We start from the raw sequence: 14,801 nt of genomic DNA on the forward strand, positions 1-14,801 counted from the left end.
TTAATTACTTTGTATACTTCATGCCATTCCCTTCTGACCTGAAGTGTTTCTATTGAGAAATCAGCTGATAGTCTAATGGGAGCTCCCTTGTAGCTAATTTTTTGTCTCTCTCTTCTAGTCTTTAAGATTCTTTCTTAAATAAGAAGCTTCACAGACAAAAAAAGGCTAAGGGAGTTTATCACCACCAAGTCAGCAATGCAAGAAATGCTAAAGGGACTGGTGTTTTTAATGTTTGCCATTTTTATCATAATGTATCTATGTGTGAATCTTTTGGGATTCTTCTTGATTGAGACTCTTTGTGCTTCCTGAACTTGGGTGACTTTTTCCTTCACCAGGATAGAAAAATTTTCTGCCATTATTTCTTCAAACAGGTTCCTTTTCAGATTCCTTTCTCAGATTCTTATCCTTCTGTCACCCCTATGATGTGAATGTTATATTTCATGTTGACCCAAAGTTCCCTTAGACTCTCCTGCATTAAAAAATTTTTTTCCATTTGCTGCTCTGAATGTGTGTTTTTTTGTACCTTGTCTTATAATTCACTGATTCGGTCCTCAGGTTCTTCTAGTCTACTGTTGTATCCTTTCAGGGTGTTTTTTTATTTCAGCTATGTCATTCTTCATTTCTGATGAATCCTTATTTAATGTTTTAACCTCTCTGTTCATGTTGGTGTAGCTCTCAATTCTCATTAAGTTGCTTGTAGTTCTCACTGAGTTGTTTGAACACCCTTATTAACATTACTTTGAATTCTTTATCTGACAGCTTGTATCCATTTTATATCATTATTTTCCTGGTGATTCCTCTTCTTCTTTCATTTTGAGGTTGTTTCTTTGTATTAGATCAAACTCCTATGCCTCCCAGACTTTGTGCTGTGGTCTTATGTAGTAGGTATTTTGTGAGACCCAGTGGTGTAGTCTCTTAGACCTCCTGAGCTGGGTGCTCTAGGAAAGCCCCTTGTTTGAGTTATTTGGGTTCTCCTGATGTAATTTGGTCTTGAATGTTGTCCCATTTGTGGATGGGATCTTCTCTCAGGCTGGTTGACTATGTGGCTCACCCCTGACCACATCAGTGAGCTGTTGTGAATGTGCTGACAGAACATAACAAAATACAACACAACAAACACAGAACAAAAGGAACAAGACAAAAACATACACAAGACCCTACAGCACCAACAAAAGCAACCACTAGAAAAGAGAGAATTAGGAAAGAGAAAAGAGAGCAAGAATTATAGAAGAAACAAAAGAAAGAGAAAAGAAAACAAACGAGTAAAAAAAAACACAAACAAAAAAGGGGAGGGAGAAAATGGAATATGCAGGGGCAGAGCTGAAATAAAGAAAATAAGAATAAAGAACTAGGGGAGTAGGGGAAGGAAAACAATTTAAAATAAAAAAGGAATGAAAACATTTTGAAAAGGAAAATAGAGGAGAAAGCAGGTAGATCCAAAAAATAACAAAAAGAAAAATTATAAGAAAGCAGGAGAAAAAGAAAAGAAAAAAAATTGAGTAGGAAAAGGGAAGAGGAAAATGAGATAGATGAACAAAACAGTAGAGACTAAATAATATCAAGTAAATAAAGCAGATAAAGAAGATAAATAATAAAAAAAAATGATCAGGCCAAGAAAAAAAGGAAGAAAAAAAGAGGAAAAGAAAAAAGAGGGAAAAAAAGGAAAAAGAAGAAAAGAGAAAAAAATGTGAAATAGCATTCATTTCAGAAACTGTCCTCCTTTGTCTTTCAGCAACCTGCTTGAAGTACCAAGGGATCCACCGTTTGTGTCTTATCTCCGTAGGACTCAGCTCTAAAGCAAGTTTGTTAGCAGCATGGGGCCCAGGGCTGGATCAGCAAACTTCCCCAGGTTTCCTGGGGTTTGCCTCTGCCCACCTTTGCCTGCCAACCAGCTGTCAATCTTCATCACTCAAAAGTCTTTTTCTGAATGGGATTTAGGCAAAATTGAGAGTCTAGACCTCTGGGTTTCCTGTGAGGGGGAAGTGCTGTTCAGATTTCAATGAATGTGGTGGGTATGTTTCCTTGTCCCAGAGCTACTCCTCTGCAAGTGGCCCAAAATATTACTCTGCCCTTGGCTGGGCAGAGATTCTTATATGCAGTCTGGCGGGATCAACTGGAAACTTGGAGTTTTGATCAGCTCTCCAGTGTGGGTAAAGTACCAATCGGGTTACCGGGATAGTGGGGCAGATGGCCCTTCCACCAATCCAATCACTGATGCTCCCTGAGACTGTTCAAACCATCGGGTTGGCCTTTGCTTTTTTCTCCACTGAAAAGGTCAAAATATAGGGCATGGCAGCAGGGCTACTGAGGGTGTGGAGGGCTATATCACCTAGGGCAGGTTATTTTCTTTTTTCTGCTATTTGGCTACTAGCAGCAGCTAGAGCCTTTCAGGAAAAATGGCTGTTTTGTTTTGGGGGTGTACAACCAAATGCAGGACTCCTGGCTGCTGCTTTTCCATGTCTCCCCACAATGCTCCCCCCAGCCTCTCCACAGGCACCTGGAATCCACACAGCCCACCCTTCATCAAAGCTCGGGTAAATAGTTGTAAATGAAAACTCCTATGCTCTGGGTTAAAAAAAAAAAAAACCACCAAAAAACAGAGGCTTTCTCTCACTAGGCTCCAGTCTACCAGTTCCAGACTTTGAGGTGGCCAGCAGGTCTGCTGCCTTTCACGCCTGGATGTTACCTGAACTGCTGGTCTCCTGTCTGGTGCTCCAGGCTGTGGAGCCCAGCCTAGGTTCCAGGCCTCAATCGTCTAAGGCAGTGGTTCTCAACCTTGGCTGCACATTAGAATCACCTGGGAATCTTTTTAAAATACTGATTTCTGGGCCTCATCCTCTGGAAATTCTGTTTCTTTGTTATGGGGTGAGGCCACAACATTAGCATGACGTTGTGTTTTAAGAATGGGGCAGACCCTGGCTAGTGTGGCTCAGGGTTGGGCATTTTTACAGGCAGTGAAAGGTTGCCAGTTTGATTCTCAGTCAGGGCATATGCCCGGGTTGTAGGCTTGATCCCTGGTAGGGGGCGTGCAGGAGGCAGTTGATCAATGTTACTCTCTAACATTGATGTTTCTCTCCCTTCCTCTCCCTTCCTCTCTCTAAAAATCAAAAAAATTTCTTTGAAAGATTGTGGCAGAAATGTATGCTGAAGTAGCCAGCTAATCCTTATTTTTTTCTTTATGTAAATTTGGTCTCAGAATATTTCTGGAAGGGTAATGTTTTGAAGAAGCCACTGTGATGACTGGCTTCCATTACAGTCTCTAATCCTGGGCACATGGCTACCCTCTTCTGTAGCTTTAATCAGGTGCTGATTACTAGTCAATGTGCTACAGAGTTAATTTCACTGGATCATTCTCCCAAAGTTAGTTGCCTTTTAGATGGTGGCATTTGAGCATCAGGACTTGGCCATTATGTTTGGAGACATGCAAGCAAAAGTCATCTGTTCTAATTTCTTTGTGGGCAGTATAAGAGAACACCTGATTACATCCCATACCATGACAGTTAAAAATTACCGCCTTTTCTCCAAAGTAACAATCTCCAAAGTTCCTTCACAGTGTCACATACTGAAGGAAATTTCTAGGTTTTCTCTTCCACAAATGTCCATTCCAGCATCATATGTTCCAATTTTGTGAAAGTAATTTCTGTCTATTTAAAAACGGCCTCCTGCCATTGTAGCTGTTTTGACAAGAAGAGTTGATCACTTTTCGTTCTGTCCGTTTTTCTTTGGGGAACAGGATACCAGTGAAAATTGCACTTCCACTGAATCCACCATAGGTCATTTAAGAACCTGCCATGTGCTCAAAACTCTCATAGCTGATTACATCAGTGGCAGGACATACCACATTGTCCTGTCTTGTTTGATCCTGGCTATGAGAGGCTCTAGCCTAGTGGAACTCATAATGAGTGTCTGAGAAGGTGATCACTTGGCCTTTAGACACAGTAACTCTTCTGAATCTAGTTCTAATTAATCCAAAACATTTTTCCATTTGAATTACATGAACTGGCACTTTTAATTTTTTCATCTAGTTCTTTAGAGGTCTTTGCAAAAAGCCTCTTTCACTGGCATCATTTACTAGAACAATTTCTTCTAGCACGTGTGTTGATGAGCAATTAATGATACTATGGACAGTTGGCAGATGTGTGCTCAAAGCCTCATTGTGGAAAACAATTACCATACTGGTTGTAGGACCAGAGCAATACTTTAAAAAACAGAGGTTCATTCATGTGCCTTTCTCTACTTAAGCCTCTCCAGTGGCTTCCTTTCACATTCAAAATGAAGTCCAAAATCTATACCATGGCCTTTCAGGCCTTACAAGATCTTCCTCCGGCTCCGCCTTGGCTTCTCTCCCACTACCACCCCCTTGCTCAATCCACTCCATCATACTGGCTTTCTTGCTGCTCTGTGGCCATGCGAGGCACTGTGCCTCTTCAGAGCCTTTGCATCTACCATTCCTTGGGATTGCAGAGCTCTTCCTCATTAGCTGAGTGGCTTGGTCCTTTACGTCATGCATGACTCTGCCCAATACCGCTTGATCGCAGAGGATTTCTGTGGCCACTCCACTAGAATTAACCCCTGCCCCAATCACTTTCTGTCCCCTTGCCCTGCATTAGTTTTCTTCTGGGACACAGATCATAGTCACCACCAATGGCTGCCTCGCTAGCTCTAAAGAGCTAGGTGGGACCTCCTCTATTTTTCCATTATTGGTTTCCCTGTTCCCTGGAACAGTATCTGGCACTTAGTAGAGAATTAATAAATATTTTTGAATGAATGCATGTCCTCAACTGTAACATAAACATAGCAACAAGTTTCATGGAGTTATTTTTTATAACACTCTCCATATAGGCCAGGAGCATTTAAGAGCAAGGGCAGTTGGGCCCCCTTGGTACTGCCCAAGTATGTGGCTTCAATTAAGCTGCTTAATCCTGGCACAGGTTTTAGTGTATTAAGAGAAAGGATGAATGACATAATCTTTAGGCAATTTCTCCCAAATACAGTTTTTCTTGGTTGCACTTTTGAAAGGTGGTGAGAAGTAGTTGATTCAATGCTGCCGGTCCAGAGTAGAAAGGTTAGCAGAGCTGGAGGAGGGTGTATGAAACTGTAATTGTGAAATGGAGACTCTGAACAAGAACATGCACTAGGACCAAGCACAGCCCAATTCTCCTACACCCCAGGAGAAAAAACTTACATAATATTGGTAAAAAGCTGCTTTATAGATGAGGGTGTCCATTTTACTCAAGGTGCTATCAGTTTGCGTGTGTGTGTGTGTGTGTGTGTGTGTATGTAAAGAGACTGCACACAGCCTTTCCTTTTGGATAAACCCAGCTTATACCATGAAGCTTTGGGCCACTAGGTCTCTCCTGTTGCCTTCTTAGTCTTCCCAGATCTGCTGATACCCTTAGGAATTCTGGGTGGAAATGACTGCCCTAACATACACCAGATGCCTAGGTATAAGGTTATTGAAAATAAGCCTACTAGACTTTGCCTTTCTTGTGGCATAGGCCATTCCATGATTGTGTAGATAGAACCAAAATTATATCAGGGAGAACCCATTTACCAAAGTCCTGAGTATTCCTATCAAATTAGACGTGCTGCTTCTTCCAGACAAAGTCAAGTCCTATGACTTGAACACCTGGAAAAAAAAAATCTTAGTATGTATTTTATGGCTTTTTGTGATGAGAGCTGTTTGAGTAGCTTGATTTAATTTTCCCTTATAATGAGTAACCTAAAAGTAAAAGCTCTCTGAACCCAAACTACATGCTATGAACTCTAATCTCTCTGTTCAATAACAGTAATCATGTAAAAAAATATTATTGATACTGACTCAATTGAGTTCAAATTCTGCACCAAAATTTTCCCATTTTCTTTATATTAGTATAAGAAATCTATAAACATTTCTAGGTAAAATAGAAGCCATCCTATCTAATAAAGAGGGAATATGCTAATTGACCCCCATGCTGTTGCAAAGATGATAGCGCCCACAGCCAATAAGGAGGGAATATGCTAATTGACTGCCCCACCCTCAAAGATGGAGGAGCCCACAGCCACAAGATGGCAGCGCCCAGTCCCCTCAGCTCCACCAGGGCCTTGCCGCGTGCCTGCCTCAGGAGTCCCCCAGTCCCCTTACCCCCCAGCCGCCCAGGGCTGGCCCAAGGTGGAGGCAAGCCTCAAAAGGTGGCTGCCCAGCTTCCCAGTGCCGCCCGAGGCTCAGGTAACCAGGGCCAGCTGAGGCTTGCGCTGCCGGCAGTGGCAGCAGCAGAGGTGTGACGGGGCGTCGCCTTCCCCTGATTGCTGGGTCACCTCCTGCCCCTGAGGGCTCCTGGACTGTGAGAGGGGGCAGGCCAGGCTGAAGGACCCACCCTTCATTGCATGAATTTTCATGCACTGGGGTTCTAGTAATGATAATATGAGACTTTTAATTTCTTATCTGAATTCCCTATCATTTTTCCTCTTTATAAATACTTCTATAACTTCTTTCTTTTTGTCTCTAAAATTAGTGATGTGAGTTAATTATCATCTCATTTTATTATAATTATCTTTAACAATTCACTATTTAATAAATATAAGGAATGTGAGATGTTACTACCAGAGGACAGTAAAGATATCTTTTTTAAATGATTGATATTTTTAGTATAGTATTTTTACCAAATTCTGTGTCCTGTACCCAGAACAAAGAGATACATTTTAAAGGAATCAGCCAAGGAGAATGATATTCCCAACATAAACTCTACAGCCAGAGTGTGTTATTTTTTGTTACATCACACCTGCCACATCCTAGGGACGTATTTGACTGCTTAACATTGTCATGATTCATTTTTTCTGTCCTCAAATTTTGGGTTACAAAATATATAGTAACCAGACTTTTCTTAAACCAACAACTCTCCATTTCTTGGTACTATTCTCCCATCTGTAAAATCTAGTCCCTCCTGGAACTCACGGCCTGTGCTCCAGAGACTTGGCTGTTGGGTTTGGATGGCACAGATACAGACCCTGGTGGGGACCAGAAAGAAGGGAAAACACAAATAGCTTTATTTTACCTAAAACTAATGGTTCTAGTAAAAAGTTTTAAAGCTGCAACTTCACCTAAGTTAGAGTTTGATAATTATGTATGGATTTTGCACAATTCTCCCATTGGTACTTTGAAAGGCAGAGAATTTCCTACCTATGCAGTAAGAGGTAAAGAAGAACAGCTGAACTGTGGTGCCATTAGGCCTACTCATCTCTTACCCCACTCTGCAAATTTCCCATAAAAACAAAACAATTTAAAATGATAGCTACAAAGGCCCCAGGTACTGACTTTCAAAATAAACCTAAACCATGAAATATCATCATATTTCCGATTTCCACCAAAATAGACAAATAAACTCCACCAGTTAGTTTACTGATTTCCTTAGCATACCTAAATGCCACTGGGAGTGTTCTTGATTCCAGAATTTCTGTGACTTGTGTGTGACCAAGTAATACTCTTTGCCTGCTCAGTATCTACAGATGCTGTCCAGGGCTCCAACAAAATCAGTGAATGCTTTGCTTTGCAGTTTCTGTCAACTTCCCAAGGAACAAAGGCATTTCTGTGATGACTGTATCTCCCATCTTATCAAGGTTTTCATTTGGCTACCAAGACAATGCTTTCGAGAGACTTTGTGTGAAAAAGGCCCTTTTCTGGGTGAGCTGATTCACAAAGCTTAAAGATTAAATCCACTCCCACGATAACTGCGATATTGGTTATCTAATGAGACAATTTTTTACTAGCCTTTCCCCAACTGCATTACCAAGAAAAAAATGCCAAGAATATAAAAAATACAGATTTGGGTAAAAATTTGAATTTTTATAATTTTAATTCGTCCACTGTTTGGCTTCTTGTTATTTTCAGATGCTGACTCTATGCTCATCTGCAGAGTGGGATTAAATGATTGTTTATATTTATAGGACCCTTTTTAGCAATTAGAATAAGAATAATAAAAATACTCGTACTCCATTCTCCAACCATCTGGATTCCACTTGAAACCCCACACCTGGTGGTACTTACTTTTATCCTCATCATACGACCCTCCAGAGCTATTGCTGTACCTTGACTCCAGGCGAGTATGGGCTCTGATGACGTTATTAAACCTTCAAATACAAGAAGAGCCATCATTAAATACTGCTGTGTGTGTATGTGCTATCTTCATAAACACATACTATTATTTAGTGATTGAGTTTTTGGCAGCTAGTTCCAATGATGCTTTTCCTAAAGAAATACTGCAAAAATTGTATCACAAACATTTATTTTTCCCTGGAGAGGTCTAGTGGTTGCTTTTGCTCATAAGCATAGTTTAAACCTAGAACAGATAAACATTTTAAGGCTATACTGAACTGGAGAATTATAACATTTGTTTGGAAATGAAATTGAGTGATACTGAATAATATACATCCCTTATTCACATGGTAGCCTGGCAGATGGTAAGTGGTCAGTAACTAACTGATACATGATTAAACATTGAAAATTGACAAGACATAAAAAAGTGGTTCATAATATATCTTGGACTTTACTGACTTTAAACTTTCTCTTAAAATGAAAAGAGGGTTTTTAAAAAATATGGTTTTTAATTGTTTTGAGAGAGAGAGAGAGAGAGAGAGAGAGAGAGAGAGAGAGAGAGAGAGAGAAACACCAATGTATCAATGTGAGAGAGAAACATCATCTGGCTACCTCCTGCACACCCCTTACCGGGGATCAAGCCTATAACCCAGGCACGTGCCCTGACTAGGAATCACACTGGCAATCTTCTTTTAGTGCATGGGTGAATACTCAACCAACTGAGCTACACCAGCCAGGGTGATTGAAGGATTTTTAGAAAAAGGTAACTAGTTGGGTTGTAAAATAACCAGAGAGACTCTTTCTGTCTGGTCTCTCTGTCGATTAAGAAGTAATGCCCTACCAACCCCCTGCCGCCAAAATGGTAGAAATATAGTACCTTCACACACATTATTCACTTACTCTCACTTACTCATCTTTGACATAAGCACTGTTTACTTTATGAATGAGGAAACAGGCCAAGTGAAACAGCTTGTCCAGTGTCATGCAGAAGACAATGGCAGTGCAGAAATGCTTTTGGTTCCAATGAGAGAAGGCAAGATACGGGATTTTAGGACCAAACTTTCACTAGCTCTATGACCTTGGCCAAGTTCTTTACCTTTATGGGGTCCCTGTTTCTACACCTGCCAAAAAGTAATACTAATAATACTTCACCATTTATTTTGTTGGGGTTGTAGAAATCAAAAGAAATGATACGAGAATGTTTCTAACACTGTGAGGTACCATCAAACTCTAAGGTACTAATTATTATCCTATATGATAAGGAGGTAATATGCAAATGGTTGTTAGGCCATGATGCGTAATGACCAACAGCAGGAAGGCAGGGCAGTGAACGACAAGCAGCGGAGAGCTACAGGAGGGCGGGGCAGCAAGCTACATGCTGCGGAGAGCTATGAGCAGGCGGCCAGCTGAGACAAGTGGCAGCGAGCTACTCGTGCACGAATTCGTGTGCAGGGCTACTAGTATTTAATAACAATAATTATTTCTAGATTTCTAGAACACTTTATCCTCTTCAGGGCACCAAAGACTTTTAAACCAATAGCATTTGAATATCATCTGGAGATGGCTTGTCTATATTTATTTTATACAAAGTGATACAGAACAGGTTTGATGTACTTAATATGTATGCAGCCAAAACAAACAACTAAGGCAAACAATAAATATCTGGAAAACTCAAGCCAAAGTAGGGATGTGCCCCTACATTACTGACTGTATATTTTGCACTAATTGACAGCAGGTCAACACCCTGTTTGATTTTAGCTGTCCTCACCAGTGCATGGAGCAAGAGTGATGTTTCAGGAAAAAGTGCTAGGTTTGCCATTATGAGCCAACCTTGTCCCAGGTGTACATTTGTGACTGGATTTGCTAAATAAGTAAATGCATGATTTATAGTGACTGTAAAGACTATAATGATTTTTGTTTTATTCACTTCTTAGATACTTGTAGCAGCTTTTTTTTTTTCTCCTGACACATCCATCTTTTCCCCAGTCACTCTATATTTCGAACATTCTTTATTGTCCTATCTTTTGGGCTATTACTTTGTGAATCCATAAAACAGAAACTCAAGGACATCTGCTTAGTTTTTCATACAAATCGGGCCACACAATTGGCACCTAGGGAATGGAAAAAGTGACAACCTATTAACTTCTGAAATTCTTTAATCATATTTATGCTGATAAAGGCAAAGTCATAAATAGCATATGAAGAGCCAAGGGATCATTCAGCAAAGGGCAGCGATCTAGCAGCACACGTGCTGAGGCATTTAATAGGTTAGAAGACTCCAAGGCAGTCACAACTCCAGGGCAGTCAGCCTCATGGTAGATACTCTCCCACTTGTAGCCCCTGCCCTGTGTCATGCCCAGGACAGAATCAGAGGACAGGCATGAGGCCTGCAGGGGCATTCTGGGCTGAGGTATTTTCATTATTTAATCCATTGCAGTCTCTGCAATAGGAATTTGTATCTCATCCTTGTTACTCACTTCTTCAGTGAAAGTGCTCCCCATTCCTTTTCACTAAAAAACGCTCAGCCCTAAAGTGTTTTCAACACCATGGAATCATACTAATTTTTTAATTTGAGTCCTGTTGATCTCTTTTGGTTGTGTCTCTGCTCTTCACAATCAACTAGGGAACAATGATCCAGATTTTATTTACTTCTGAGTAGGTCCTGGGCAACTAAAGGCAGAGATGTGGGCAAAATAAATATTATCGAACAGCCTATGGGAAGGGGATTAAGACTTATTTGAGCAGAGGGAGATAGTGTTCTTGGTAAACCAAGACCTGACAAAGTAAAGGTGAAATAAGAAAGATGGTGTTTCATAGAATTCACTTCAAGACCACTATTCCGTCTCCAAGAAATTATTCAACACTCAGATTTGAAAATTTCACATGAAAATTCCCTCTAATTCCAGGTGGTCTTTGCAAGTAGCAGGACAGCTCATGGTTTTTGTTCGGCCCTAAGAAAAGTGGAGTTTAGCTCGGGAAGAAATTGTTATCTACAGGGATATACAGAGCAGTGTTAGCAAGTCAGTCATAGTTTCTAAGAATAAAGAAGGATTTGTATGTGTGTGAAATTTATAAAGCTTACAAATTTTTATTGATGCCTCTGTATACTCTACAATTAAACTGGATATCAAGCCAATTTGTGAACCAACCTCTCATCAGACTCTTTCAAGACCTTGCCCTCCTCAGCGTCTGGGAAACTGTCCTGGCCGGCAACCACTGTGTTGCTGCTGGAGGTGGTTCCTGTGGATTAGAAGACACTTAGAAAAAAAACACATGTGGAGGGGGTCAAAGTCAAGTCTCAAAATTCCTGTGAAATTTCATGTTTGAAGGGTGCCTTCTATTTTCTGCACAATCACAGACATTCTAAACAAACTCTAAGCCCACTCCACTGAAATAGAAGAATCCCGGACATCTGTAATAGTCAAACCTAATTCCTGGACTCTCCTATAAACCGAGGTCACAACATTCCTGAAGACTTTTCTTAGGTAATGAGCTTATTTGCAATGGCCGTCCCTGCTGTTAGCTGCTTTAGCACTTCTGGGTCTAGGAGTTATTAGTTATTGAGCTAATGTTAGTGAAACAAGTCAGGAAACTGTCTGACGTCTAGGCTACTGCTTGCCGGCAGGAATGCTGCTTTGGCAGCTGGATGTGGGGAAAACAGAGGGCATGAGAGACTCGGTCAGGAGAGAGACTTGAACGCAGGTGTGATATTAGACAAACCAAAACAAAGCCGGCTTCGGTGAATTTGAGGAGGACTGCATACATTTCATAAAATGATGCCGAAAGGCCAATTTATGGAAAGTGGTAATAGAGGCAGTTTAGTCAATTCTGAGAGAATATTCACCAAGGGAATCCCCGACCACAGGATGGAAGGTAAAGACTGAGATTCCCAAGTGATGCTGTGTCCGGCCTGGGATCAGCCTAAAGCAGTGATGGCGAACCTATGACACGTGTGTCAGAGGTGACACGCGAACTCATTTTTTTGGTTGATTTTTTCTTTGTTAAATGGCATTTAAATATATAAAATAAATATCAACAATATAAGTCTTTGTTTCACTATGGTTGCAAATATAAAAAAATTTCTATATGTGACACGGCACCAGAGTTAAGTTAGGGTTTTTCAAAATGCTGACACGCCGAGCTCAAAAGGTTCGCCATCACTGGCCTAAAGTATAAAACTCTGGGCATGTGAATACTGGGCCACCAATTGTCAGTTATGCTTACAAAATCATTTCATTAATCTCAGCTATTCTTAAGCTATCTTTCTTTTTTAAAGTTATTTTTCAATTACTTTGGACATACAGTATTATATGTTTCAGGTATACAACATAGTAATTAGACATTTGTATACCTTATGAAGTGATCACCTCAGTAAGTCTACTGCCCAGCTGGCACCAAACATAGTGTTTACAATGTTATTGACTGTATTCCCTATGCTGTACTTCACATTCCTGTGACCATTTTGTAACTACCAATCTGTTCTTCTTAATCCCTTCACCTTTGTCACCTAGCCTCCCCCCTCTGGCAACCATGAGTATGCTCTGTTTTGTTTATTTGTCTATTTTGTTTTTAGATTTCACACAAAAGTGAGACTATATGGTATTTGTCTTTGACTGACTTGTTTCATTCAACATAATGCCCACTAGGTCCATCCATACCGTCACAATTTAAACCACCTCTTAAATGAAAATACATGCCAGAATAAGAAGTAGCAACACACTCATATCCTTTCAGTGCTCCACCCAGAGGAACATCAGAGACCCAGGACAGGCTGGCCACTGGCCCTACCAGAGGCTGCTGTGGAGACCTTGCTGCTGGCGGCAAAGTGGTAGAACGGTGGGTTGTCACAGTGCTGGACGATGGGGTTCACGGGCTCCGTCTGCTGCAGCTCGAAGAGCAGCTCTTCCATAGTTTGAATGGTGTTATTACGGCATAAGTATATCACCACCTTTTTAATCTAAGAAGAAAAACAGAACACAGAGACGTTTCAACAATAATGCCAGTGGTTGGCAGCAAAGAATGAAGTTATCCCCAGGAGCTATCACCCTGGTAGCTGCCCGGAGATAATCCTAGTGTCTGGATTAAAACTCACCTTCTCTATAGCACATCTGATGGGAGTGTGTGTCAAAGGCCTTACCCTTCCTTATGGCTGAGTTTACAAAAGCTACTTTTGGGGCTCCTGAAATCTACCTAAAAGCAAAAAACATGCCATCTAAAGTCTTATCTTGAGAAAGGATTTTATTTATACAAACCATGGGAAAAAACTGAGAGCTATTTTTGTTTAAAAAGAAACCTGGTCCCCTGCTATTCTCTTCTCCCCTAGAAACAAATGAATTTTAGCTGTTTGGATGATTTTACATTTAAAAAATAACTCTGATAACTCTGAAATAAAGCTCTGTGCTACTGGAGCCCTCAGAGTCAAACCTGAGGTGTGGAAGCTGCAATGAGGCTGATGGAGCTTAAAACAGCAGGTGGGCCCAGGATCTCTCAGGAAACAGCCATACACAAATGCCAAGTGACTTAGGGCTTAAACTGCTGTTGTTGTTGATGATCATGTCACTTTTGACTACAAACACCATATACTGGGCATCTCAGAAAGATTTCTCTCTGCTTAGAATTTCTCTCTGTTTATCTTTTACCAACTGAATTTGAAGAGAAAAATCTGGTATTCTGCATTTTTATTCTGTTTTAAGAGCATCAAAATGTAAACATTAAATATTTTTATTAGAAATAATATGCTTTACTTAGTTTCTCTTACATAATGTGTCCAATGTTTATAGAAGTCAGCCTCAGTAACTGATAGGAGAACATTCACCTCTTAAATCATAGGCTTGTGTGTCCAAAGGCTTGGCAAGGGGATGACAGAGGCATCACTAGGACATTGCAGCCTGTTTCTCAGGGGGCAGAAGGGACCTTTTATGTAGCATCTAGACAAGATCATGGGAGATGAGCATGACTGACCATATTAGACATCGCTATTTTACTTGGAGCAAAGGGCACATTCTGACTTGCACTTGCAGATGGAGCCACCAACAAGATAAGGCCTGCTGAGAGCTCAGGGAAACTTACATAGGGCAAGAGAAGTGTGTCACTGCTAACCCCACACAGGCTGATCAGAAACTGCAGGGTGACCCTCAAGTTGTTACTCCACTTCTCATTGTTGGCTAGAGCATTCCAAACATTTTCCATTTCCGGTCCAGGAACTTCATCCCCATACTGCAACAAACAAAAGAAACACTGACCCAGGAGACATGGGAAAACGCAGGGGTGCAAAATGTTTGATTATAAGTTCTTTTAAGGGTCATGGCTATCTCGAAACCATAGAAGGGGACACATGGCCAGCCATCCAAAAGATGCCACTTTCAGCAATTTATAATGCCCAAATTAGTAATGCACAATGCTTATTCATGTGATTAAAAACGTTAGACTTCTTATTTTATAATTTTTAAAACTGTGGTAAAATACATATAACATAAAGTATACCATCTTAAACATTTAAAAATATATATATTTTTATTTATTTCAGAAAGGGAGGGAGAGGTAGAGCAAGATAGAAATATCAATGATGAGAAAGAATCACTGATCAGCTGCCTCCTGCATGGCCCCCACTGGGGATCAAGCCCACAACTCAGGAATGTGCCCTTGACTGGAATCGACCCTGGGACCCTTCAGTCCACAGGTCGACACTCTATCCACTGAGCAAACCCTGCTGGGGCTTAACCATTTGTCA

At 40.7% G+C, this 14,801-nt stretch overlaps 1 protein-coding gene across 4 annotated transcripts in view; it reads right to left on the reverse strand.

The window, feature by feature from the left end:
* Nucleotides 1–14,801, reverse strand: part of FRY (FRY microtubule binding protein) — a gene marked incomplete at its 5' end in the record, with an annotated part of 453,417 nt that overhangs the window by 152,527 nt on the left and 286,089 nt on the right. For all 4 annotated transcript variants that reach the window (XM_081083582.1, XM_081083581.1, XM_081083584.1 and 1 more), the window contains 4 exons: nt 8,024–8,106; nt 11,221–11,311; nt 12,860–13,028; nt 14,141–14,287. In XM_081083582.1, coding sequence (XP_080939708.1) covers nt 8,024–8,106; nt 11,221–11,311; nt 12,860–13,028; nt 14,141–14,287 — 490 coding nt within the window. The remainder of the gene's footprint in view (nt 1–8,023; nt 8,107–11,220; nt 11,312–12,859; nt 13,029–14,140; nt 14,288–14,801) is intronic.

Source organism: Myotis nattereri (assembly GCF_964212035.1).
Source record: "Myotis nattereri genome assembly, chromosome: 2".
NCBI classification, from domain to species: domain Eukaryota; kingdom Metazoa; phylum Chordata; class Mammalia; order Chiroptera; family Vespertilionidae; genus Myotis; species Myotis nattereri.